Source organism: Mustela nivalis (assembly GCF_964662115.1).
Source record: "Mustela nivalis genome assembly, chromosome: 9".
NCBI classification, from domain to species: Eukaryota; Metazoa; Chordata; class Mammalia; order Carnivora; family Mustelidae; genus Mustela; species Mustela nivalis.
The window spans coordinates 28,555,074-28,583,062 of record NC_139028.1 but is presented as its reverse complement, the minus strand read 5'-3'; the positions used below and the strand labels follow the sequence as shown (position 1 = coordinate 28,583,062).

The 27,989-nt window shown below is 42.0% G+C and overlaps 1 protein-coding gene across 15 annotated transcripts in view; it reads left to right on the top strand.

The window, feature by feature from the left end:
* The window catches only part of CDON (cell adhesion associated, oncogene regulated), a 100,560-nt gene that overhangs the window by 48,079 nt on the left and 24,492 nt on the right, over positions 1–27,989 (top strand). For all 15 annotated transcript variants that reach the window (XR_014298914.1, XM_082683871.1, XM_082683872.1 and 12 more), the window contains 9 exons: positions 2,702–3,052; positions 9,521–9,807; positions 11,088–11,262; positions 13,131–13,259; positions 16,575–16,778; positions 18,606–18,787; positions 19,356–19,461; positions 24,032–24,154; positions 27,189–27,410. Coding sequence is in view for 14 of the 15 variants with exons in the window: in XM_082683871.1 (XP_082539997.1) it covers positions 2,702–3,052; positions 9,521–9,807; positions 11,088–11,262; positions 13,131–13,259; positions 16,575–16,778; positions 18,606–18,787; positions 19,356–19,461; positions 24,032–24,154; positions 27,189–27,410 (1,779 nt within the window). In the remaining variant the exon portion in view is untranslated. The remainder of the gene's footprint in view (positions 1–2,701; positions 3,053–9,520; positions 9,808–11,087; positions 11,263–13,130; positions 13,260–16,574; positions 16,779–18,605; positions 18,788–19,355; positions 19,462–24,031; positions 24,155–27,188; positions 27,411–27,989) is intronic.

Here is a 27,989-nt window from a genome sequence, read left to right as displayed (position 1 = left end):
GTGGATAACCCAAATTCAGTATTAGACAGCTGTCAGGTCATTTCAAAACCTCTGCTGTAGATTCGTGCAATTTCAGTTAAAATCCTATCAGAATAGTTTGAGAATCTTGACAAACTGATTCTGAAATTTATATGGATGAGCAAAGGCCCAAGAATAGCTAAGACATAGGAAAAGAAGAAGAAAAAGAACATGGGGGACTTGTTTTTACAGATAATAGTACACAAAAATCTGTGGCAATTAAAATATATCGTACTGGTGCAGGAACAGATAGACTCTTAGAATGAGACAGAGACCACCGAAGAGACATTTGCACGTACGGACTTGACTTAGGTCACATTGCTGTTGACGAAGAGGAGGCTATCCATTTCAAGTTTTGATGCGGGATAACTGGTTGTCAAAATGAGGAAAAAGTAATACCTAAGTCATAATGTATACAAAGACAAATTCCTCGTGAATTAAAGTCCCATCTATGAAAGGAATGATGACAAAAAAAGAAAATAAATTTATTTACTTATATAGAGAGTGTGAGTGGGATTGGGAGAGGGGCAGCAAAAGAGTGAGAGACAGAATCCCAAGCAGACTCCCTCTTGAGCACGGGGCCCTGATGCGGGGTTTGATCTCACAACGCTGAGGTCATGACCTGAGCCAAAATCAAGAGTCGGATGCTTAATCGACTGAGCCACGCTGGCACCCTGAGATGGCAGAATTTTTGAAGAAAATACAGGAGAGTGTCTATCTGATTGGGTTTCAAAACTTAAGACACTTTGAGCTAATTTTTTAAAAAAGATTGATGCAACTCCATTGAAATTAGAACATCTTTGTTATTAAAGGATACCACTAAAAATGGAAAGAAAGGCAATACACTGTGAGAAGCTACTAGTAACATGTAGAACTAATAAAAAAACAGTATCCGGATTTTCTGAAGAACTCTGAACCATGACAAAAGAGATAAAAAATATGTACAAAAGTCATTTCACAAGGGAGGCAAAATATCAGTGACACAGGTGAAGAGATGTTCAACTTCATTAGTACTCAGGGAGAGGCAGGTTATGCCCAGTGAGGCAAGCTGTTACACTGACTAGATTGGCAAACAATTCAGAAATGTGGGGCGCTTGGGTGGCTCAGTGGATTAAGGCTCTGCCTTCGGCTCAGGTCATGATCTCAGGGTCTTGGGATCAAGCCCCACATCGGGCTCTCTTCTCAGCAGGGAGTCTGCTTCCCTCTCTCTCTCTGCCTGCTGTTCTGCCTACTTGTGATCTCTCTTTCTGTCAAATAAATAATCTTTAAAAAAAGTTCAGAAATATATTTATACCAAGTGATGGTTTTGTCAAATGTAGGAAGTAGGGACAGAAGAAGAAAAGGCTGCGCTGGAGAAAATGCCATTTGTAATTAATATTCCATTGTAGGTGCACTTAAAAATAGCTCCAGGGGTGCCTGGGTGGCACTGTCGGTTAAGCACCCGACTCTTGGTTTCAGCTCAGGTTGTCATCTCATGGGACATGAGATCGAGCCCCACATCAGGCTCTGTGTTCAGCCCAGAGTCTGCTTGAGTTTCTCTTTCCCTCTCCCTCTGCTTCTCCCTCTTGCTCTCTCTCTCTCTCTAGAATAAATAAATCAATCTTAAAAAAAAAAAATCTCCAGAGAATGATACCTACTTAGGACCACAAGGAAAGAGTTGGTGTCACCATCGTTTGGGAAAAAAGTGTTGTTCATGTATTTGGTAAGAAATATGTTCATCAACTTTTACACAGAACTGGTTTCTCTCCCAGGATTTTTGTAATCAGATATCCTCCCTCCCCCGACCCAGGAGTTAGCTACGTTTTTGTGAAGGAGTATTATTCTGTTTTATGCTCCTTCACACTGTTTTCATGTTTAAAGCCTGAGGTTTTGGCTTTGTCTGTTCTGTATTTAGAGTGGTCAGATGTGTATGGGTTACATGGTGAAAAGCTTGCAACAGATTCCTTTATATACATTCTTTTTTTCCTAGAAGACAGGAAGTCCAAGTAGGAGATGTCTAGGAGCCTAGAATGAAGAATTCTACTTTTTTAAAAAATGTTTTTATTTGAGAGAGAAAAGCACAATCGGGGGAAGCGGCAGAGAGAGAGGGAGAAGCAGGCAACCCAATGAGCAGGGAGCCCAATGCGGGGCTCGATCCTAGCACCCTGGGATTGTGACCTGAACTGGAGGCAGATGCTTAACCTGAGCCACCCAGGCGCCCAAAGAATTCTACTTTTTATGGGCAGTTTTACTTGCTAAATTTGAGAAGGGAACTAAAAAGAAGCGAGTTATCTTTGTTTTAATTATTATTATCATTACTGTATCACTCTTTGCACGTGACTTCGCAGAAACTGTTATCTCTGTGAATGACTATGTTCTCCCTACTGTTCTGCATGTAAAACACTGCTTAGAGAATTGTTAACTCGATTTACTGTGGTGATCATTTCACAAAGCATATATATGTGTTGAATCATGATGCTGTGCACCTGCAACTAATGTTATATGTTGAGTATAACGTTAATGTTGATTTAACATTCAGTTAAAAAAACACTGTTGAAGAAACACATGTATAAGGATGCATTGAAGACTGCTACTTGGGCACAACGTTGAGAACATTTATACAGTAAGATGAATTGATGTTTTTTTGCATTGTAGATACAATGGTGTTCTTACTTTGTGTGTGTGTGAATTACTTTTTTAACAGGCGGTGGACTCAAGCCAGTTATAATTACATCACCAGCCAGTGCGCAGGTGGTAGATGGAGACTTTGTGACTTTGTCCTGCAACGCCACTGGAATGCCAGTCCCGGTCATGCGTTGGTACGACAGGCATGGGTTGATAACCAGCCATCCGTCTCAAGTGCTTAGATCCAAATCCCGGAAATCACACGTACGACCTGGGGGCTTTGATCTGGAGCCGGTCTACTTCATCATGTCCCGGGCTGGCGCAAGCTCCCTGTACATTCAGGCTGTCACCCAGGAGCACGCCGGGAAATACACCTGCGAAGCTACCAATGAACATGGCAGTACACGGTCAGAGGCAGTCCTCTCAGTGGGTGAGTGGCCTTTCTTGTTTTTTCTCAGGTGATCAGCTTCCTCCAATGGTAGGCGATAAAGTGCTTTGAAGCCCATTATTCTCATGAGTCCAGCAATCATCCCCTGCCCCCCATGATAGTGAAATACAGAACTGTAGTTTTTGGTATTTGGTCTTCACATGAACCGATGAACCTTAATCTCCCTTTCTGATTTTTCTTGTTAGGGCTGTGGTTGTCCTGTGGACAGCTCTCCTTTGGGAGCAAGCCCTAGTTATGACCTCTTTGCGTGATTAATGCTTTTGGTTTTCTAAGCTACTGAAAATGGTCACTGCAGACATTTTTTTCAAGGGAGTCCTTGGTAAGTACAGTATCCAGAGTCTCGAGCATTGGGGAAGTGGAATCGTGGTCCTTTCAAACAGTACCTCTTACTCAGAGGTACTTTTCCTCCGAGGTACTACATTACCTTTCTAATGGAATGTATAACATTTATTCTTTTTTTAAAAAAATTAACATATAATGTATTATTTGTTTCAGGGGTACAGGTCTGTGATTCATCAGTCTTACACAATTCACAACTCTCACCTTAGCACATACCCTCCCCAATGTCCACCACCCGAGCCACCTGATCCCTCCCATCACCCTCCCCTCCAGCAACCCTCAGTCTGTTTCCTGGGATTAAGAGTCTCTTATGGTTTGTATCCCTCTCTGGTTTCGTTTTTCATTTTTTCCTCTCTTTCACTATGATCCTCTGTCTTGTTTCTCAAATTCCTCATTATCAGTGAGATCATATGATAACTGTCTTTCTCTGATTGACTTATTTTGCTTAGCATGATACCCTCTAGTTCCATCCACATCATTGCAAATGGCAAGATTTCAGAGGTTTTTTTTGTTTTTGTTTTTATGGCTGCGTATATAATATTCATTCTTGATCTTCTGCTGATTTTTGTTGAGGAGGTCTTAAAGCTTTATACAGTTTTTGAGAAACTAGTGTATAGAGTATCAATATTATTAAGGTTAATTCAAATCCAAACCTTCTGTCAGTAAGTACTCAGAACAGCCTTCTCTTGCAGGTGGTCAGTGGCGTGGAGACTGTCCCCTTCCTTGTCGTGCAAGAGGCAGAGTACTGCCCTTAGTTTTGGAGCTGAGGGCCCTGCCGTGGGCTGCTGCTTTAGAGAGCTTCATGTGGCCTTCTTCTGCCTGGGCCCTCAGATCCCACAGGTCAAAGAGTCCACGGGGTCAAGGGGCTGTGCTTACCCAGAGCCTGGCACCCAATGTTCCTCCCTCTATAGAGCAGGACAGAGCTCTGGGATTCCTTGCTTTCATTAGTTCACAGTCTGGTTCCACACAGCTGTCTCTCTCCATGGTCTGTCCTCCAGAGTGCATGCCACACCACCAGTGGCCGGGACCATTAAGCCAGAAGAGTGGCCAGGGGGGCAGTCTTTTGCACAGGTGTGAAGGCGAAGTAGACGAGGTTGGATGTGTACACATGTATTTCCATTCGCATGCACATAGGGACCCTCTAGCTCCAGATGAAGCTGTAGGTAGGGAGAAGTAGGGAAGACCAGGGACTTTCATTATCCTCTTGTGCCCCTCTGTGCATGCCAGAGGTGGAGGTATTGCGGGGCTTAAGCCTGTATGCTGGGTTAGCTTCCTGGCTGTGCCACTTAGGAGCTTTGAGACCTGACAAACCCTTGAACTCCTTTCTGCTTATTTCCTCATCTGTGTAACAGACATAGCAAAGGCCCTCCCCATCAGGTGGACGTGAGAATTGGAGGAATTCATATGTGCAAAGTGTTGAGAATGGTGTCTGGCAGTAGGAAACCTTCAAATGCTAAGTATTAGGTTATAATTATTGCTATCTAATGAACAGTACATGGTAGTTACCCCAGGTAGTGATTAGGGACGGAAGGAATAGTTACTGATTTAGTCATCTTAAGAATCCTCAAAGAAGGTGGCTGAGTGCTGCATAAAGGTATACATATATAAAAATGTGTGTGTGTATGGATACAGGTGTGTGTGTACGTATCTGTTCTGCTAAGCAAAAATAAGAGTGGCTCTACTCAAACTTGTTAGTTGTAAGACAGGTGTAGCCCAGGCACTGCTTGGATGGAGTGATTGTGTCATGTAGCAGGAGGCATAGACCGGATAGTCGTAGCTGATGGAACTAGATAGTTTGTCTAATTGCCTCACTTTAAATATGAAAGATCTGAATCCCTTAGAAGGTGCATAAGCTAACTTGTTTAGGCTAGAATTTTCTAGAGCTTTAAGATCCCCCCCCAGGATTTTAAGTCTTGATAAATGCCATTATCATGTATAGTAAGTCACCCCATCACTGACATCCTACCTAAGTGGCCCTTGCATTTCTTCTTTTGCATGCTCCGTAGTTCTTAAGATCCAGGTGAGTTCCTCAAAGCTCACAACAATATAGAACAACCCACTTCTCTTTACAGGAGTCTGAGCCTTATCAAATTCTAACATACTGAGAACTTATTTACTTTTTTTTTTTTTTTTTTTTTGTGAAGAGGGGAGTAAGCAAGGTCAAAGAGAGAGATGACCACCCCTTCTCTTAGCAGAGACCTTGGGTTTTGAGGTGTTGGGTGTATAAATATTTATAGAGTGGGTTGTAACTCTCAGAACTAAAGTAGGGGGGACAGTCTGGGGAGGGTGGCTGGCGTGAGTGGTCACAGTGGGAAGGGCTTTGACAGGTTTGGTTATATTCCTTGTTTAATTAGTTTCAATTCAGAGTCATTAAAGTTGTTGCCATTAAAAGTAGTGTTTTTATCAGTCTCTTTTCCAATTCAAAAAGTGTCCTACTTTTAAAAAAGATGTCTCATCTGACCATTTCACAGGTTTTTTTTTTTTTTTAAGATTTTATTTATTTATTTGAGAGAATGTGTGTGAGAGAGAGAGATTGTGAGCAGTGGAGAAGAGTAGAGGAGAAGCAGATTTCCTGCTGAGCAGGGAACCCAACACGGGACTCGATCCCAGGACCCTCCGATCTCGACCCGAGCCGCAGGCAGGTGCTTAACGGACTGAGCCACCTGGGTGCCCTCACAGAGTTGTTTTGAAGATAAGTTGAAGTAACGTATGTGAAAAAACTTTTGAAAGTAGCATTGAGACCTTATAAATTGTGTCTAGTAGCTCATGAGTATTCCAAGTTATATTACTGGAAGTAGTAGAGGGGAAGGAATTGAATCTCCTTCTTAATAAAAGTTACAGAAAGTCTCACTGCATCCTAAAGAGCAGAAGTGGAATTTTGACTTTATATGGTTAGACCCTGGCTGGAACACAAGTTTGTCTCCTGCCTCTGGATCACTTGAGGCCTGTGGTCTTTAAACTCTTGGCCAACTGAATACCATTTCCCAGTGGTAACCAGCCCAGGGGATCCATGAAACTGCTAATGATTAAAAGGTCATTCTACTACAAGAGCATGGAGATTCCTCAAAGAATGGAAAATAGAGCTACCCTATGTCCGTGGTGGGACCAGTGGGTATTTGCCCAAAGATATAGAGGTAGTGATCTGAAGGGGCACCTGCACCCCAATGTTTATAGCAGCAATGTCCACAGTAGCTGAACTATGGAAAGAACCTAGATGTCCATCAACAGATGAGTGGATGAAGGAGATACGGTGTATATATACAATGGAATACTATGCAGCCATCAACCCCCCCCCCCCCCAAATCTTGCCATTTGCTAAGATGTGGATGGAACTAGAGGGTATTATGTTAAGCGAAATAAGTCAATCAGAGAAAGACAATTACCATATGATCTCACAGATATGGTGAATTTGAGAAAAAAGACAGAGGGTCCTAGAGGGAGGGAGGGAAAAATGAAACAACATGAAACCAGAGAGGGAGACAAACCATAAGAGACTCTGAGTCTCAGGAAACCAACTGAGGGCTGCTGGAGGGGAGGGGATAGGAGGGATCAGGTGGCTGAGTGAGGGACACTGGGGAGGGTACGTGCTGTGGTGAGTGCTGTGAATGGTGTTAAGACTGATGAATCACAGACCTGTACCCTTGAAACAAATAATAAGTTATATGTTAATACAAAAAATTGAGTAACAAAATAAAAAATGAAAATAAATTAAAAAAATAAAAGCCATTCTCTCCACCCAGCTGAGTTAGCGCCTGTTGCTTGAGTCCCTCTGGCCACAGCAACAGCACTAGCTCACCCCCTTCCCAGCCAGCCCGTGTTCTGACTCACTAGGTAAACACGGGCAGCTCCAGAAGCAATATTTTGAAGTTTGTCTCCATGAACTTAATTAGTTTTCTCCTATATGATTTTCTCTCTGGCGTTTTGTTTTCTTTAATGGAGGACGCGACTGGGACACCTTTTCTCTTTTAAACTGACAACTGACCCTATACTGTTAGCTGTGTTTTGGGGTTTGTTTTGTTTTGGTTTGGTGTTTTTTTTTTTTTTTGCTGCTTCTCTCCTGAACTGCCGTGGTCGTCCTAAAAACACACCCACCTTTTTTTTTTTTTTTCCTAAACCAGGAATCCGACCTCATTGTGCAAAAGAAACCCTTTCACATTGTTTCCCCTGCTCCCTTCTTCTACACAAGTGGTCAAACATAGGAGATGTTTTTGTCGCCAATACGCATAGCACTTTAGAGAAAGCAGGCTGTCAGTACTTGGGTTTCATGGTGCTGGCCGCATACTTGTTTTCCTAGACTGCTTTCTCATTTTTGACAGCCGCCCTGCTGACATTCTTCTGCCAGCTCTTGTCACCATCTCCCAGAACCTTAATTTCTTCATCTGTAAGATGTAAAGTAGGAGTGGTGCTATCTACCGAAGAATGTTGTTTGGGGAATTTAATAAGATTATATTCCTTAAGAGTTTAGCACCCTGCTTGGCACATAGTATGTGCTCAGTAAATTCTGGGGGGGGGGTGATAAATGCAATTTATTTATTTTTTTCAGTGCAAATAAAAGTATTTTTCCCTTCTCTGGATGTTGCAGATGCTTTTAGTCGTATAAAGACTGTTGGCTTGATTTATTTTTCTTTAGATTGGCAGTTTTTTTGTTTGTTTGTTTCTTTATTTTATTTACTGGAGTGGCAATTTCTTAAGCCGACTTTTGATTCTATCCAGAAAGAGGGCTTGCTTTGGAAATAAGTAAACTCTTCTTCCATCTTTGCTAGTCTTGTTTCATTTCTCCCCTCTTGTTGAATATAAACTGTTTTGCTTGTGTAGGGTAAGTATTTTAGTTCTCCAGTAGCCCCTTTATTTATTTATGTTTTAAGATGGATTTATTTATTTATTTGAGAGAGACGGAGAGAGAGGGAGCCAGCGAGCATGCGTAGGGGGAGGGGCAGAGGGAGAGGAGCTGACTTCCCACTGAGCGTGGAGCCCAAGGCAGAGCTCCATCTAATGACCCTGAGATTGTGACTTGAGCCGAAACCAAGAGTTGGACACTTAATCAACTGAGCCACCCAGGTGCCCCCTCCAGCAGCCCCTCTGTTATCTCTTAGTTTCTGTGGGTTGACCAGATGTAGCGAGGCAGTTCTGCTGGTCTTGCTTTGGATAACCCTTATGTTGTTGCAGTCAGATGGCACCTGGGGCTGGAATAGCCAAAGTGGCTTCACTCCCACATGTGGCGCTTTTGTGAAGGCTGGAATCCCCAGCTGCCTCCCCTTCCTTCCCTCCATTCCCCCTGCACCCCTGTAGTCTCTCTGCAGGGCTAGCTTGGCTGTCTGTATGTGGCAACACAAGAGTAGAAGTGCCAGGCCTTCTTAAGACTCAAGGCTGGAAGAGCACAGTCTTACTTCTGCCTTCATTGGTCAAAGCCCATCCTAGGCTCAGCCCCCATTCAGCAGGGAGGGGACCGCTGGAGGGTGTGAATGCTGAGGGCTGTCTTTGGAAACCCGTGGCCTAGTAGGTCATAGCCTCACTCTTGACTCTTTCCTTACTATTTAATTCACCTTGTCTCCAAGGGAATGCATTGCTTCATTACCAACTGGAGTTAATGCTCTGTGTTCTCCAACTTAAAATCTTCCGAGGTTAACCTAGCAAATTGTTCTAAAAGGGAATACTAGCATAGAGCAAGAAAGAATAACGGCCTTCAGATCACTTAACTGCACTGCGGCATCTGAAATTGATTTTGCTGTAAGAGGTTGCTCCCGGAGGTTAGCTGTTTCCATGAATTATAAATTGAGATGCTCCTTCTTTTTAGTTCTTGGGCTCAGGTTGTCATTATCCATGTGGCCAGTGAGATGGCTGTGTAGAAGGCCCTGAAATAATGAATTTCCTGGGGCACCTGGGTGGCTCAGTGGGTTGAAGCCTCTGCCTTCGGCTCAGGTCATGATCCCAGCTTCCTGGGCTCGAGCCCCACATCGGGCTCTCTGTTCAGCAAGGAGCCTGCTTCCCTTCCTCTCTGCCTGCTGCTCTGCCTACTTGTGATCTCTTTCTCTGTCAAATACATAAATAAAATCTTTAAAAAAATATGAATTTCCTCAAGCTCTCTCTCCTCTCTTCCTCCCATCCTCTCAGTTCCTTTTGAAACAAATACAAAAGCGGGACCAGTCACAGCTTCCAGTCCCGCTTGGAATGATAAAAAAGATTCAGAAGCTGGATCCTTGAGCTCCTTTCCAGTGAAGGAGCACCCCAGGGCAGTGGATTCAGCACCAGAGAAAAATGCTAGCGGAGCCGCCGTCCCGGATGCCCCCATCATTCTGAGCCCTCCACAGACCTACACAGCTGATACGTACCACCTGGTCTGGAGGGCCGGGAAGGATGGCGGGCTGCCCATCAATGCCTATTTCGTGAAGTATCGAAAGGTAACCTCTTCTCATTTGCCAGCTTTCTCTTCACAAGCCTTAATGTTGTGTGTGGAACATGTGCTTATTATCTTTGACTTTTATGGAGCTGCAGGAAACAGAACAGGAGTGTTCTAGGACTGAGTTTGGGAGAGCTGTCCCAGAGGTCATGCTGGATTTACCAGTCTTATAAAGCAGTAAGAATTAAAGAGGCATAATTTCCTCCAAAATAGGAATTCTAAGAACCCAGTGACTTCCTGATGGTTTTTATCAAGCATTTTAACCCCTTGGGTGCAAAGCTCTAGAAACCACTCTTTAAAACGTCATCCCTTCTCTTTCTGAGATAGTAAAATACAGTTTATTTAGCAAATAAAGCAGTTTCTTTTTAGAAACCCTGAACAAAGTCCTCTGGCACAATTTCTGACGGTTATGTTTACTTCACGTTGTCCTTCTTCATTGTATTGGAATGTGATGTTGTTTGGTGATTTATTTGGGTGAACCTGGATCCTCTCAGTTGATTTTTCAGTGTTTATCCTTCCAGAGGCTTCTATTAAAGCAAAATGAGAAAATCTCCTCTCTTTGTTTAATGAGACTAGTACATGAACCAAAGATGCCCTCCTAATTAAAATACGTTTCTTTGTCCAAGCCATTTTGGTACCCATTTAATATCTGGAAAAATGAACATGGTGATATTTGAAAGTGTATTCACTGCTTCTAACCTGAGGATTCTGGGTAAAGAAACTTTTATTGAAATTCCTACCCACACAAAAACTTCCCTCCAATGTCATTTTCTGGTTCCATTAACTAAGACACAGCAGATTAGATCTTTTTAAAATTTATTTCCTCCAATACATGTGGAACGTGTGGAGATAGGAAGAATGCTGGACCTGGATAATGGATAATTGCAGAATTCATATGTGCATACATATTCTACTTTATTATGTATTATCATCAATACAGATTATTATATACTTATTTTATGCTCCTATTAGCACAATAAGAAAGGATTATTGTTTCCTTTATGAGTAAAGGAAACAAACTCTGGGAGATCAGTAACTTTCTTGAGGCGATAAGTTAGTAGTAAGTAGCAGAACCAGGAGTCTTTTTATTCCTAAGAATTCCTAAGTTGTGGCTACGTGTCTCCTTCTAGTTATTAGTATGAAGAAGTATTATGTCTCTTTTGCTTGCAAGGGGGATATTCCATACCAAAATTTATGTGAAACTGAAGATTTTCTCCAATTTGAATGGAAGGTTTTTCCTCCCTGAATCTCCTTTTCAACAGCTTATTTTCTCTTGAGTAGCTCGATGATGGTGTTGGCCTGGTGGGAAGCTGGCACACGGTTCGAGTCCCAGGAAGTGAAAATGAGCTCCATCTAACAGAACTGGAGCCCTCTAGTCTCTATGAAGTTTTGATGGTCGCAAGAAGCGCAGCGGGTGAAGGCCAGCCCTCCATGCTCACCTTCCGCACAAGCAAAGGTGAGTATCACCTTCCTTAGGAGGAACGAGCTGGCCGGCCGGATGTCATTTTATTAGTTAAGTGTCTTTTTGGGTCATAGAGATTTTTTTTTTTAAGATTTATTTATTTGACAGTCAGAGAGGCAGGCAGAGAGAGGGGGGAGGCAGGCTCCCCACTGAGCAGAGAGCCTGATGCGGGGCTCGATCCCAGGACCCTGAGATTGTGACTTGAGGTGAAGGCAGAGGCTTAACCCACTGAGCCACCCCAGCACCTTGAAATTCCTATATATAAATTCCCTAAATAATTTGATGATTGTACCTTTTGGGGCCATGCATGCTATATTATGCCATCCCATCCAGTGTTCTCCAAGTATTTCTCAGGGTTTATGATAGGTAAGGCATTAGAGTAGGTGATGTAGGGAAAACAAAGATGCTCAAGACAAGATCCATCCTAACGGGGCTTCTCCTTTGCTAAGGAGGGTAAGACATAAATAAATAGCAACTACAGGGCAGGATTTCAGTTGTGCTAATGTTTACTGAATGCCTTCTGTGTGCCGGGCCGTAAGCAGAATCGACAAAACTCCTAGCCCTCATGGAGCTCACGTTCTAGCTGGGAGATACTTACACCTAAGTTATAAGTACATTAGGAAGTGGTGAATGCCATAAGAGACGTAAGTTAGGGGATGGATATAGGAAGTGGGTGCAGTAGCAATTGTCACAATTTAAGCGAGGTAGCCAGAGAAGTCCTCAGCGGGCTGTCAGCAGGGGAGCAGAAGTGGGAAGGCCACATGGTTATCTGGGGAGAGAACATACCAGCTGAGAGAGTAGCAAGTGCAGAGACCCCAGGGCGGGGTGTGCTTGAGGTACCCTAGAAACACTGAGGGGGCCCCTGTGACAGGCAAAGGGAGGAGCTCTAGGGGAGAAAGCTCAGGGAGATGACAGAGGGGCCAAGCCACATGGTGCCTTGTCGCCCCTGCAAGGACATTGACTTTGACTCTGAGTGAGCTAGAAGCAGTGGAAGGTTTGAGCTGAGTAGTGACACTGTCTGCCATGTTTCAAGGGGGACTCCGGCTGGCTGTAGGGTAAGGATACTGGAGGAGGGCCCAGGTTGTTGAGGGTGAGCTTGATTGACAAGACACCATTATAGCTTGGCCATCAATGGACAAAAAGACCAGTGAGTGGAGCGGGGAACGGGGTGGAAGAGTATTTTCGTCTGAAGTAGAAAATAAAAAGGAGGTATGATCGAGAAGAAATTTATTTATTGGCTTTTGGAAAAGACCCTTTCATACTAATGACCGAGTCTAGCTAGGAAAAGAATGAGTATTTCTTATTTCAATTCTATTTTGAGTTAATTTTCATAATCAGCCCACAGTTGTTTATAGAATCTGACCTATTATAAATACTGAATAAGAAGCAGATATTTTGGTTTTATAATAATCACCCATTTTCACTTTTTGCCTCTTGGAATTTTCAAACTCAACATAATAATTTTCCCATAAAGAGACAGAAGCTCTTTAAGCATGAATTTTATGCTTTGGAATTAAGAAATAGGTAGAAGAAAAACTCATGAATAGTTTGAAAGCCTTTACTTCTTTGGCTTTTTTCACTTTGTGGTGTTTATTCTGTGTATAAATGAAATTCTGCCTGATGAAGAAAGACACCTTTTACTTCTCCCTTAAAAAGGCTATTAAAAAAGATAACATAATTTTCAAGTTCGATTCCTCAGATTAGCTAAGTATTTACAATGTAGGTCTGAAATTTAGACCCTGTAACAGAGGAGCTCTAATATCTGTATACCAGTTGAGTTTTTTGTAGTGTATTTTCTTACTTTACATATATACAGAAGTTTATGTTGCAGTAGATGAGTATACGTCTTCTAACTTTTCTAGAGAAAACAACCTCATCGAAAAACACGCAGGCGTCCTCACCCCCCATGGGCGTCCCTCGGCGCCCCGTTGTTTCAGAGGCTGCAGACAACTTTGGAGTGGTCCTTACAGATTCCTCTAGGCATAGTGGAGGTAAAGTGGAGAATCTTTATTTTATTGATTTTGTTTGTTTACCAGTGGACCTGACATGTTTCAGATTATTTGGGGGTTGGAGGGGAGAGAGTGTTTGTTTGTCATTTGGATTATAACCTCTTCCAGGTCCTACTTCAACCGTTTTTTTTAATGCCCTATATTCAGATCTTGGTAACTCACTGTCATGATTGGTATTTAAGGTAATACACTCAGATTCAAAATGTTCTGGTACTAAGGTTATATAACTCATAAAAAGGAATTTTCTGCTTTCTCTTTGGCAGAGAAACCAAATTTATACTTTCAAAGTTTCTTTTTTTTTTGGTGACTTATCAAAATGTGTGGTGGTACCTATAGAAAGATTTAGATTTTTTTTAAGCAAACGATTACATGCCATACTGTTTTATTGCTGTATTTTGTCAGTGTCACACTCCGTTTTATTGCTCTATCTTGCCAATTGTATGGTTTTTAATTTTTAATTTTTTTTAATTTTTAAAAGATTTATTTACTTATTGTGGGAGGGGAGGGGCAGAGCAGGAGAGAGAGGGACAAGCAGGTGCTCTGCTGAGCACAGAGCCCAACGTGGAGCTTGCTTTCACGACCCTGAAATGATGACCTGAGTTGAAACCAAGACTTGGATGCTAGACCAATTGAGTCACCCAGGTGTGCCCCCTACCCCCTCCAATGAGTGGTTCTTAGATGTCATAGTAATACAGTTTTCAAAAGACATATTTTCAGTATTTAAATTTCACACTTACCAATTCTGCAATTACAACATAATGTACTTTTTGTGACTGTGTTAATAGGTGTTAGCAGAACATCTAGGGAGGGCTTCAAGTTCTGTTGCTGAACTCTGAGAATGTTCAGGCTTCTCTTCCCTATTTTTATGGTCTGTCATGAATTGGTCTCAGACAAAAGAGAGTTATAACATTTGAACACTTCCCAGAACCTCTCTGCTTCTTCAGTATCATGAGCCTCTCCTGCTTGAGTCCTTTCACCTCTGAGGAGCTGTTCAGCAACCGGAAGCAGATTGCTGACTCAGCCGTCGGCTTTATCTGAGTAAAGCTGCCCTCCGAAAAACAAAGACCGTATGATTTGTGTAACACACTCAGGTAGATACGGACCAAATGCTGTCGCAGTGAAAGTAAAGTCAGTCTTGCCTTCAGGGGGTTTACAGCATAGAGGGTGACATCGACAAGAAGTCAGTAACCATATAGGGGGTAATATAGACAAGTGAACCCATAATAATGACTTCGATTCATTACGCCTGAGAGTCTACACTTGTTGATGCGATCACAAGAGTATGTGAAGGAGGCAGGTGGTGGTAAGAGAGGCTCCCTCCGCTAAGCCTCGAAGACAAGACCATTATGAAGACAAGGATGGATGAAGGAACAGGAAAAGAAGTTCTAGGGAAAGAGATGAATGATGGACATGTTGTATTCCATTTAGAGATGTGGAGGTTAGAGAACTTACTTGGTTTGACTGGTTGCCATGGGGAATGACGCCACCGGGGGGAGGCAGGCGGGTACCTTGTAGAACGTACTTAGAATGTCAGTCTTTCCCTGAAAGCTGTGAAGAACTCTAAAGGACTTTAAGGAGGGGGACAGGGGGAACAGCCAAAGATGAAGCTAGAGAAATAATGGGCGAAGTGACAGAGGGTCACTGTGTCCAGAAGGACACAGGTGAGAGACAAAGGGAATTGAATCCATATTGAATGAAAGGGAGAAATGAGGTGACCCTGGGCTGGGGTGGCCAAGAACCATTTACCAAGGTGGGTAATCAAGATTTTTAGGTGCAGTTTATCGAATGAGTTCTGGAAGTCCCGAGTTTGGAGTTATCCAGGTAGAGATAGCCGTAAGAAATGATTTCTTGAATCTTCTGAACAACCCTATGAAGAAGATAGCCGGTCAGTTTTACAACTTAGGAAACTGGGGCTCTTGGAGGTCATGCATTTTTAACTGGGGCTGCTCTTCACATTCCGATATTTTTTAAAGGTTTTATTTATTTATTTCACAGAGATCACAAGTAGGCAGAGAGGCAGGCAGAGAGAGAGGGGGAGCAGGCACCCTGCTGAGCAGAGAGCCCAATGTGGGGCTCGATCCCAGGACCCTGAGATCATGACCTGAGCTGAAGGCAGAGGCTTTAACCCGCTGAGCCACCCAGACGCCCCCAAACTCCAACTTGTCTCTTTGATGTCACATGCTTTTTCTTCTAGATCTTGATGATTCTCCTGTGTAGAGATTCTTTCCCCTAATAACCTTCTTCTGTTCAATCTATGCTGTTTATCCTTGGATGAGTTTTAACCTTCTGGGAATCAGTTGACGGAAGTTGTTGGTTATCTAGGACCAAAAAAGAGATTCACTAACAGTTCTATTCATTCTGTTTCCATTGCTTTCTAACTTGAAAGGAATACAGTAAGTATCACTCAAAAGTTGCCTGCTTTGAATATTTTCCTCTTTTTATCCAGTATGCAGTTTGTTTTTTAAATGCCACCATTTTCTCCATATGGGTACCGTGGGCAACGTCGTTGTGTTCTTTCTTATGTATTTGTGTTGGAGCTAGAGAGATGTTGAGACAGAGTGGTCTTGCTTAAGGAATGTGGCACAGGCTAGACAGCAGGGCTCCCTTAGTGACTTATCTAATAATCTGTAGATCATCTGCTGAATGTGTTTATAGTTGGGTGGATTAAGAAAAACATTTAAATAAAATCACAACTAATTTTAAACATTTACTGTAAATTATAAGCACAATCAGACATGAGGCACTGAGTAATAATTACTTATACACTGTTTAGCTATGAATCCAAAGGAGCCTGGTCACTATTCTCATTACCATTTACTTTCAGTCTTTTAGAGCTAATTCTCAAGTTTATATATCTTGCTTTTCCTTCCTTTTTTTTTTTTTAAGATTTTATTTATTTATTTGACAGAGAGAGATCACGAGTAGGCAGAGAGGCAGGCAGAGAGAGAGAGAGAGGAGGAAGCAGGCTCCTGCTGAGCAGAGAGCCCGATGCGGGACTCGATCCCAGGACCCTGAGATCATGACCTGAGCCGAAGGCAGCGGCTTAACCCACTGAGCCACCCAGGCGCCCCTTTTTCCTTCCTTTTATTTCCTGTTTTTGGCCATTTTGTTGCCTGTTAGCTTTTAACAGACAGAGGGCAGGAAGATAGTTATGATGATGTCACTACTAACTCTGCTAGTAAGTTTGGTGATGAACCTTTAATAAAATGTTGCTTAGGAATTTATCCCTTCCAGTTTCTTTGAGTTATTCTTGTCTCTGACACCATGGGTTATTGGAGTGGATGTTTCCGTGTTTAGTTCCAGAGGCACCTGACCGGCCTACCATCTCCACGGCATCAGAGACCTCTGTCTACGTCACTTGGATTCCTCGGGCCAACGGGGGTTCTCCAATCACTGCCTTCAAGGTCGAATACAAACGGATGAGGACCAGTGATTGGCTGGTGGCTGCTGAAGATATCCCTCCTTCCAAACTTTCTGTGGAAGTTCGTAGCTTAGAGCCAGGTAGTAATACTCAAACATTTCCTTTTTTGCCATCTGTGCTGACTTCATTATTATTTTTTTTAACATTTTGTTTATTTATTTATTTGAGAAAGAGAGCACGAGAGCCAGAGAGTTTGAGAGAATGAGTGGGGGGAGGGGCAGAGGGAGAAGCAGACTCCCCGAGGAGCAGGGAGCCCAGCGTGGGACTTGATTCCAGGACCCCGGGATCTGCACCTGAGGTGAAGGCAGATGCCTAACTGACTGAGCCACCTAGGCACCCTGTGCTGACTTTAGATGCCTATTTGTAATGATTTTGTATTCCTCTAGTTGTTAAAGTAATGGGAACCTATTCTGTGAAAATTTGAAAGGAAAGAAACTAGAGAAAAGAGAAGAAGTCACTCAAAACCTACCCATCCAGAGATAAGCTATGTTTACACTTTGGTATATTTTTTTGTAGCCTTTTTTGTTTTTTAATCATACCATAAATCATGCCAGGATCATGCCATAAATACTGTTTTGTGACCCCATTTTCCCTGTATCACAGGCATTTTCCAGTATCATTAGAAATTCTTCAAAAACTCAGTTTTTTAATAATTCTCTATCTACTGTATAAGTATATTATAATTTACTTATAATTTTTTTCTGGGTTTTGGATATCTTTAACTGTTGTGATGTCATCTTTGTGTATGTGTGTATAGGTGTTTTGCTATGATTACATGTTTTAAGTGGAAAATTGCTTGTTATTCGGCTGAAATTGTTTGCTCTAATGATGAACCTCAGCCTAGTTATCCTTAGTGCTTAGGCTATGGAAACGAGAGAATACCTAAGGCTTCTTTGCTCTGTTAAGTCTCGTTTCAGCAGAAGGAGCCCCCCCCCATCACCCCACTATCTTGAGACTGCGTGCGGGTAGTTAAACCGCACGAGAGAAAAGCTATCATCACAGATGCATTTGCGTGGCTTGTATCTCTTAGGTTTCATGACCATTTTGTTTATGGACTTTTAGATGGACTTAGCAGCAAATGCCTGTGTTTGTCTGAACAGGTAATATGAGCCTAGGGGCCTGCAGGTATCATTGGGAGAAGGGGACAAGTTTTAAATGAGGGTGAGACTCAATAGCACGTTTTAGGCAGAAAGCACCAGTCTTCGGAAGCCCAGTGGTTATGTCTGTGCTGTCAGGAAACGTGCTGGAGGAGTCTCGTTTATTCTTTAGATGCAGAGCTTCAGAAGCTCACAGTCCTTAGAGTTTTTCTTTTTTTAAGTACTTAATATGGAATGCAAATAAATGCCTTCTGTTGTAGTTTAAATCTGCTCCTGCTTTTTTTTTTTTTTTTTTTAAATCTGCTGCTTCTTATCCTATTCTTGTTGCAATCAGAGTGACATCTGCTGTCACCCACACAGTGCCCCTTCCGAAGCATATTTGCCCTGTTGAACTTCGCTTCAGTGGTTTCTTTCAAAGGGAAAAGACCCTAGTTTTGAGCACAGATACTTCAACTAATACTGTATTTGATGGTTATGACTTTAGCACGTGACGGTAAAGAGAGTAAACGTGCTCTTTCCCGTTCTCTACACGCCCCTTCTGTGACAGACATCATTCCTTTTCCGTGGCATTGTCTCTTGGTCACTCCTCCTAAGCTCTTGGAATCTGAGTCATCATAAACACACTCTGCCGGCTGACAGAAGCTGGCAGGCAGGTTGGAGTCAGTTTACCGTATAGGCTTCAGAGGACATGTTTGTTCACATGGAGACTTGAGCGCAGTTGTCTTGTTCTGACTGTCATACCTTCAGCTGTCTATGGCCATTTATTAAAAACTGATTTTTTTTTTGTTTTTTTTTTTTCTTCCTCAAAAGGTTCAACATACAAGTTTAGGGTCATTGCCATCAACCATTACGGTGAGAGTTTCCGGAGTTCAGCGTCTCGTCCTTATCAGGTGGCTGGGTTCCCCAATCGTTTTTCCAACCGTCCGATCACGGGACCTCACATCGCGTATACTGAAGCTGTCAGCGATACTCAGATCATGCTGAAGTGGACGGTGAGTGGGACGTCTTCTCTATCAAGACGCGTTCTCGTTTGGCCACGTTGGTGATTGACTTAATGGTCTCATGACCTGGTATTATGATTAGTAAAATGTTTTTAACTTTTAAGTATTTGGCCATGTTAACAATTGATTTACTTTTCTGGTGACACGATATTATGAATAGCAAATGTTTCTAACTTTTAAGTCGGGGAAAATTGAAGGGCACAGATACTTGTCTGGAAGCACATGTGGGTAAGTGAGGCAGGGCTAAAAATCAACTTGTCTCTTCAGCTCTCATCCAAGTGTTAACTTAATTATCCTTTCAGGATCTGTTTCTTCTGAACCAAATGTCCCTTTCTGCTTCTGAACCTTGTGAAATATACTACTTTATTTTCGCTCAGCCCAACAGAAAGACTAAATGCGCTTAATACCTTTGATTACCTTTGAATTAACTTCAAAATGGCTGTCGAGGATGTTTGCAAAATGAAGCTAGAAAAAGATCACCACACAGATAAAGGAATCTTCATGGCTCTGAAAGTTACATATATTTTTGTCCTTACAAGTCTTTGCTTCTTTTTTTTAGTATATTCCATCAAGTAACAATAATACTCCCATTCAAGGATTTTATATCTACTACCGGCCGACAGATAGTGATAATGACAGTGATTACAAGAGGGATGTGGTAGAAGGTAAGTCCCCCGACAAGTTGGAGTCCCAGTAAAGAGCTTGGATGGAGGGGTTTCTAAATGTTATGAGAACCATCATCCCAGGTTAGGGTAGAGAAAGCATGAACTGTTATGTCCACTATTACTTTGACTTCTTCCCAAAGAAAGACCATCTTTCCAATTTAATATATGCAGTAGTTTACATTTTGGTCATAGAAACAATTACCAAAGTATGGGGGAGATACTATTTGTCAGCAGTTCATCTGAAAAAGAATTCTGTTTTCTGTTTTATTTAAATGAATGGTAACCTGGGTATAAAAGTCACTTGCAACTGCTACTGTATTTTAAAAAATATAGATACTATTTGTCAGCAGTTCATCTGAAAAAGAATTCTGTTTTCTGTTTTATTTAAATGAATGGTAACCTGGGTATAAAAGTCACTTGCAACTGCTACTGTATTTTAAAAAATATGTCTCAGTCCCAGTTCCACTGAAGTCTGTACTAGAACAAGTGCATCTTGAGCATGTAATCCGCTTTTAGAGATGCTGAGAAATTGGAATATACGTAGAGTAAAAACCAGCCGAGAGAGTGGAGGGTGCTGAAACTGCCTTTCCCCTGCACTTAAAATCTGATCCAGAACTTTGCATGTGGTCTGAAGGCTTCAGATGGTCTTCTGGCCACTGTCTACACTGGCCCCCAGTCTTGTGTACCCTTTCCCCACTCTCCCGCCGCCCACCGTGTTTCTTCTGTGACACACTGGCCTTCTGAGTTTCCTTGTGTGCACCAAGACTTGTCTTGCCTCGGGACGATGACACGTGGCAATTCCTGCTACTTCCTGTGCTCCTCTTCCAGTGTCTTATTTAGGTCACTGCACTTTTCTGTTGTGTGGTTCAACGTCATTTCCTCAGATAACACCCGCCTCTGTATTTGAGATACCTGGGGTGTAATTTCTAACTGTGGCCTTTATGGTTCTGTCGTAGATGTCATCATGGTTGCTGTGTAAGGAGCAGGTGTGTCTGTGTGTGTGTGGATATATGAAGTTATTTACTTAGTTTGTCTCCCTCACTAAATCTTAGCTTCTCTGTAGGCAAGGAGCCTTTGCTTCCCTTGCTATATCCCCAGCCCCTACAATGATGCGGTGTTCGGGATTTATCGAACGAAGGAACAATTGGAGTCCAGAAAGAACAAGGGAATGTCTGGGGATGGTGAGGCTGGAAATGGGGTGATAAACAAGTAACATGACAGCTGTCTTCACATCCTGACTGACTGTTAAGTGGAGGAGAAACTCTGCCAGTTGGGGAAAGGGCAGCCAACAGGAAGTAGCATATAAGGAAGACCCCTCTGTGCAGCATTTTTAACAAAATAAGAAACTCCCTAATGTTGGAGCTCTTCAGTAGAAGCTGGAAGCTTATTTCTCGGTGGTGTCTTGGGAGGGGTTATTGTTTTGGGAGGAAGTCTTCTTCAGAGGGTTTTTTTGCACTCCAAGATTCTGACTCTGAATTGCTAACATCCCAAATGGGTCATGTCAGAAAACAGCCCTAGACCAAGGTTATTTTCATGTGACTCCTTGACATTGAATGCTGCCTATTGTTTTTGGTAGCAGTAGCCTTATAATTAAGTCAGTTTAAATATGCTCTATCAGGCTTCTTTAAATATTGAGGCGTTCCTTTTAATGTTTATCTGGTGGAGTGTCTTTTGCAAAGTAGTAAAAGGTTATCATCTGAGTTTTAATACCTGGTACATAGTAGGCGCTCAGTAAATATTTTTTGAATCAAAGAGTGATTATTTCTCTTCATCTGGAAAAGTAGGAAGCAAATCAGTTTCTAAAATCTGCTTTAAACATGAAGAATTGAGGAAATGAGGTAAGAGACTTGTCAGTGGCCAAACTATTCTGTGAAGTTAGGATAGTGGCTGTCCTGAGGGAGAAGTGACCAGAAGAAGCATGTGTGGTAGGGTGCCAGTACCGTTTCCTTTCTTGACCTAGGTATTGGCAGCACGTGTACGTTCAGTTCATGAACTTCAACAGACTATTCAGTTAGGGGCACTTTTCCATACACTCATTTCACTTTCTAGAAAGGCTATCCAAGAAGAAGAAATGGTTAAGAGTTGTTAGTCACTATTTGAGATTTGAGTCCCAGTGAGGTCTTCATTTTAGTTTAGCTGGGTTAGGAATGTAGGGCTTCAGACTTTCATTTTTAAACTCTTTCGGCAGAGGTTAAAAATTTGCTATAAAATAGTTCTAAACAAGGTAAATGTGAGTAAAGGGAACAACTCTCTCTGTCTCTCTCTCTCTCCGTGTCTCTCTTTTCCCTACCTCTCCTGGTTCCACTCTCTAGAAATATCCACCAGTCACCAGTTTTTAAAGGATACTCTCTAGTTAAATCTTTGAACTTCTGCGAGCTTGTAGGGTGTGAACACAGTGTGTGGAACTAGGAAATTATTTTATGGAAGCTTCTATATCCACTAGTAGTGTCTGCAAATGTGAATTTTGCCTTCTGGTTCACAGAAAACTTGTTTATAAACTTAGTAGACGAAGCAGTTAGATGTTTAAGTGGGCTTCGCTGTGCTGTGTAATTTGCTTATTCCCTATTTTCAAGTTTATGCATTTGAAATTCTTTTTGTGGCAGTTTTAAACTATTGGGCTGTTCTCCCAAACCAAGGAACAAAAGTATTTACCCTTTGCACGTAATGTTCTCTTTAAAGTAAAGTTTTAGATTACTTCTCTATTGACTCAGAATTGTTTAAGCTTTTGGAGAAAAAGTCTGAAATTCAATTACAGTGTTAAAGAATCCACTAAGAGCAATGATATTAAGTTATCCTATCTTCTGAATTAAGTTCCACATTGGGATAAACCATAAATGTTTCTGGCAGACAGTGCCTTTGTGATGAATATTTGTGTCTTACAAAGTTTAGTTTTAAATAAATGAAAGCATCAGGCAGGCATCCTAATCTCTAAGCCTGTTGCTTTGGTTTCTCACCTTTTCTAAAACATCCTTTGAGAATTACCCGTTTAAGCACATGTTGTGCTGGTTGGTTGACTTTCAACCTGATAATACACTTAGCTGTCTTATTCATCAATGATCAGTAAAGTCTCTTTCTCTCTACTAGTGATTTCTGTCATTTAGCCATTCGGAGAATTACCCTAACAGTGGAATCCTAATCTAACAAGATTTGTGTTCTTTTAACAATTTTCTCTCATTTATAACATATCAGAGGTGTAGTTTAATTCCATTTTGCTTAGGGCTTTGAAGGGAAAACTTCAAATCTGGTGTGGAAATTATTCGGGAGAATGTTTATAGTTAGGTGAGGGTAGGGCTGGGCAAGAAAGGACCCAAGGACAGAGAAAAAAATAGAAGTCTTTGAAAAAGTTTGTGGAATTTCAAAGTAGATCTTTTCCAGTTTTTGAGTCAAGGTTTTGAGTCAAGTTTATTGTAGGATCCTCTTTACACTTATAAAGGGGGCATAGAATTCCTTACTTCGCAAGCCTTTCAGAGTCCCTTGGTCCTAGAACAAGCAGATTCTCTTCGTGTAAACTGTGGGTCTTTATGAAAGAGGGATTTTGTGATGGTGACCTGCAAAAGGGGTTTTGTTTCCGGTTTGGAGTATTTTTGTCTGTGTTGAATTAGAAAGGAACCTAGTGCTCTTGGTCCTGTCAGCCAAGTAGATTTATACTTGGATGCTTGGTTTGGTTTTGTTTTTCCTCCCCCTTCAATTAAGTCTTGAATCAGTAGGTGGTATAGTTGAGTGTCTCAGGAACTGTGGAAACAGCTTGAAGAGGTATTTTCTAAGAGGGGTTAAAGGTGCCTGAAGAGTTCACTGAATCTGGCAGAAGTGTCCCTGTTTATTAATGTTCATCACATGCCCATGGGAGTGAACATGGAGAGTGATGCATTCAGGAGTGCTCAGTTGAAGAGTGTTTCTAGATGAAACACCAGCCATGTGCTGTGGATAACAAAATCATTCTGTTGGAGGTATTATGTGGCTTGGGGACCTTGACTCAAAAGAAGAGAAATAGTGGGAACAGGAACCCATAGGTTCCCCTTGTAGATTTTGCCTTTTGATGATTCTCAACCATTTATTCAGGCACATGCTGAGCTGTCCGTTCGTGTCACATTCAGTCCAGTGGGATGGAGAGTTTCTCTAAGACCTGTCTTGTAAATAAATGGTCATTTGTCCTGGATAAGGCACCATTTGTGGATCTCGTGTACAGTATTCCTGTCTGGTGGACAGAGTAGATTGACTTGCTAGGCTAAAATGGGACATCAGAGGACTTGAGGGTTTTTGTTTTTCCCTCACCTATGCTTAAAGCCACCATGTATTTTATGAAAGACTCACCACTAACTATTTATAACAAAGCATAGTATTAGTACCAACGCACAGGTATGGCTTGAATTCAGTCTACCTCTTGTCCTTTGTTTCGTGGCCCATTAAAAAAATGCTGTTTATCTGGGGAGTATTACTAAAATACATCTATTAAGATGGTTTTCATTGTACAGACTGACTCTACGGTGATACATGCTATTCCAGCCTTGTTTGGAGATAACGTTGCAGGTCGTACGATACGTAAAACTTCTTTTATATTTTTTCTTTCTAGGTTCAAAGCAGTGGCACATGATTGGCCATCTGCAACCAGAAACTTCCTACGATATTAAAATGCAGTGCTTCAACGAAGGGGGAGAAAGCGAGTTTAGTAACGTGATGATCTGCGAAACTAAAGGTATGAGAGGAAGGAGAGCTCAAGCTTTGTCCCTGGATGGTGCTGGAATTCCAAACTCTGCATTATTCCTTCTGACTCTTGATGTGTTTACCTAAGGAAGCGTCTGCTTTGGACCGTTCCCTAGTTGTAGGCATTAAGACCATCCCAACAGAAAGTAGAATATATTGGCTAAAGCACTTCTCTTATTAGTTTACTTAAGCATCGATTGTATTCATGAATTTCAGTAAGTCACTTCCCTTCTTTTTTCTCTGCACGAAGGGAGTAGAAGTATTTGCTGGATAATTTCTGCAAATTGGAATTGCTGCAAGAATTAGAAAATTTCAAAACAAAAGTATAATTTTCAGAAAGAGTGCTTTGTACGCTTGAAGTGGTTTCTTGCATGACAGTTATGCATAACACTGTCTACTTCTTAAGCACGGTGGCTAAGTTCAGCCTCAGCCGTGCTAATGCTAGATTGAAATTCTTGACTTTGCCGATGTATGGATTGTGCAGTGTCTTCTGTGTTTAGCATGGCAGTGCTACACATGAATGATAGAAACAGCTACATGGCTATTTAAAAACCCATGTCCAGTCTCAGTTAATTGGACCAAAAAAGGGAATGTTTTAACTTGTGTCTGTTTTTAAGAACAAGAGGAAATTTCCCCAAGTCCTCACCTATCCATCAGACCCTTCTAGTCTTGGTAGTCAGAACTCAGTCCCACTGTGCTCCCCATATCATTCCCTGGGAATGGAATGATTGACCAGGACCTACTCAAGTTGTGTGGGGTTTGAATGGGCAGCTGAATGGAAGTGGGCTCTGCTAGTGTGGGAGGAAAAGGCTGCTGAATGGCAACCTTTTGTGCCCGCGATAGGTGATTTTATGATGCTGATTTAAAAATGAAGAAAATAAGGCTCGGAAAAATAGAATTATAAAGACAAGACGTAGTTCCATCTTTTAATGCTAAGTCATGCAACTTTCTGCAGCAAAACCCACGTATTAAATCTACCTTTAAGTCTATATATACACAGACCTCTAGATTTACTTTGGTTAGTATATATTTGAGGGGATTTTTGTCCCAGTCACCATGATTGTCCACAAGACATTTAAGAATCTAGCCAGGCAAAACATAGACAACAGTGTAATAACTGTATTGTTTAAATAGTATTATGGTATAGCTGTGTCTATAATTGTATGCCTCATTAATTGCTGGAGGAGAAGACTTTGCTGGAGAAGAAAAGTTTCTACCTACAGACTTCCAGATCACTGACAAATGAAAACACCTCTTTAAAACATTAGCTGTTCATACTGAATAACTTTCTCAAATGTATGACACAATTCCTAGCCTGTTTAAAGAGAGAACGTAGGATACACAATCTCTGCTTTTAAAGAAATGAGTCAAGGTTCTTGTTGTGAACAATGATTGTCTTATCTTTAGTCATTCAGTAAAGTTTTCCAGGAATGACAGAGGTGCTGAGGCCAGCCATTTCCCCCTGCCCTTAAAGATCATAGACTGTCATGATTTTTCTTTGGTTCTTTTATTTCTCATCTCACTTTTCTTGTTTCATGGTGTTAGCCTCTTCTTCTGCTGCTGCTGCTGCTGCTCCCTCCTCCCTTCCCTCTCCTCCTCCCCTCCCCCATCCCCTCTGGCTCCTCCCCCCTGGCTCCTCCTCCTCCTCCCTTACCCCTTTCTCCCCTCCCTCTCCCACCCCCCTCCTCCTTTTCCTCCTGTTCTTCCTAGCGCTAACTTTGTCTTCTTATTGCTGTTGATGTGTCTCACTCACCATCCACCACAGAAATTTTTAACTTTAGCAGAGACTGACAAAATCATCAAGCTTGGTAGAATTATGAATAAATAAAGAGTAAATGAAGAGTGAATAAAGCTGATGGACTTCCCCGTGGGTAATTGTGATCTTTAATATATGATCTGCAACGTCTATTTTGCCTCAGAAACCCGTTTGTTTTCTTTAGAATTGGCAGGGTTCTTAGAATTGTCTAATCCAACATCCCACCTGAAGTAGGAATTTCCTTTAGAGTCTCTGCCAACTATTTATTCACTTCTCAGGGTTGGAGACCTCTGTCCCTTGGAAGGTGGCCTCTTCTTTATGGATTCCTAGCTCTGTTCTGCATAATGGTGCTAGAAAGTTGAACCTGAAGTAGAATTTTTTAAGGACCGCTCTGCTCCACTGGGTCGTTAGGAGCCATAACAAGAAATATAATAGCTAATAGTAACAAAATTGTTTGAACACTGCCCTGTGGCAGGCTCTATTCTAAGTGCTTTACGTGATTAACTCGTTTACTCTTCATTACAACCTTGCTGTAGAGATTTTATTTTTATCTCTAGTTCCCAGATGGAGAAACTGGTTCCTGGAGGTCAAGGTCATGCAGCTAGGGATAAGTGGTGGAACAGAATATGCCCCGGGCCTTCTGGTTCCAGAGAGCAGGCATCGGCCACTGTGCTTTGCTGCTTTCTATGGCATTTAAAGCATTAAGAACATATTATTTGAGGACAGAGAAAATGGGGTTTGAGTCCCACCTGTTATTAGCTTTTGTTGTCACTATTTTCCAGAATATCAACGAACTAGGATAAAGAACTGCATTTATGTGGACCCCAAAGGTCAATGCTTAATGTTAAGTGGGAGGTTTTTGGAGTTGTATGTAATTGTTTGGTCCAAAGTCAGATCTTTCATCTCAGTCACATAAAAGAGGCATAAAGAATGTAATCTTGAATCTTACTCAGCTCAAAGTGTGTCATATAGAGAGGAGTTTCAGTCCCATCCATAAGGTTGAGCAGGTAATCGGACAGCAGTTTGGGTTACGCCAAGGGCATTTCTTTCTCTAACTTTATGATTTCTCTAGATTTGTAGACCGAGACTTCAGCACATCAGATTTTTCAGCTTTGGAGCCTCGCTGTGACTCACTGGTGGTCAGATCATCCCAGTAACAAGTGTAAACAGACTGGCCGTGCATTCCTACCCAGACCTCCTTCAGAGAGTAAACCATTCCACAGAGTCTGTATTCACCCTGACATCATGTTTTCCTTTGTATGTCAACTAGTGAAACGCCTCCCTGGAGCTTCTGAGTATCCCGTCAAAGACTTGAGTACCCCTCCCAGTGCTTCGGGAAGTGGACGAAACGCCGGGCCAGCGAGCAGCCCCAGCAGAAGCAGCGACATGTTGTATCTGATCGTTGGCTGCGTGCTCGGTGTCATGGTCCTCATCCTCATGGTCTTCATTGCCATGTGCCTGTGGAAGAACCGCCAGCAAAACACCATACAGAGTGAGCCATTCATCATTTCCTTGTCTTTTTCTAAAGATGGGTAGGAAAATATTGTCCGAATCAATATTGATCCCTAATACTGTTGTGGGTTCGTGTCACGGTATAAAGTGCGTCAGCTACTCTGCAGTCAGGGGAGGTGACTTTAAGACTGTGCGAACTGTCAGCCAGAGCAAGTGGAGTGTCCCGTAAAATTGCCCAGTAGAAATAAACAGCAAAGCCAAAACCCGGCAGGTCTCTAAGTAAATAGCCGACTCTGTGCTGGGAAACTCTGGCTTTGTCAGACCACCAAAGAGCTTGAGTTCTTGAAGCATGGGCTTTGGAATTGTTGCGGGAACACCTCCGTACTAGTGCAGGTCTTGGCAAAAGGAGTAGGAAAGGCTGGAAAGAAGGGAGAGGAATACTTTTCTAAGTTTCTAAGTTATGGAATGACCTCAATTAAGGTTCTGTTTCAGTCCCTGATGTACCAGTACTGCTCCAGCCTGGCATCTCTTTCCCCCTACGTGTGTGTAGTAATGGGAGTGATGATACCATATGAAAACAGATAACCTAGAACCCCTTTTCCCTCTTCTTTCCTTTCTC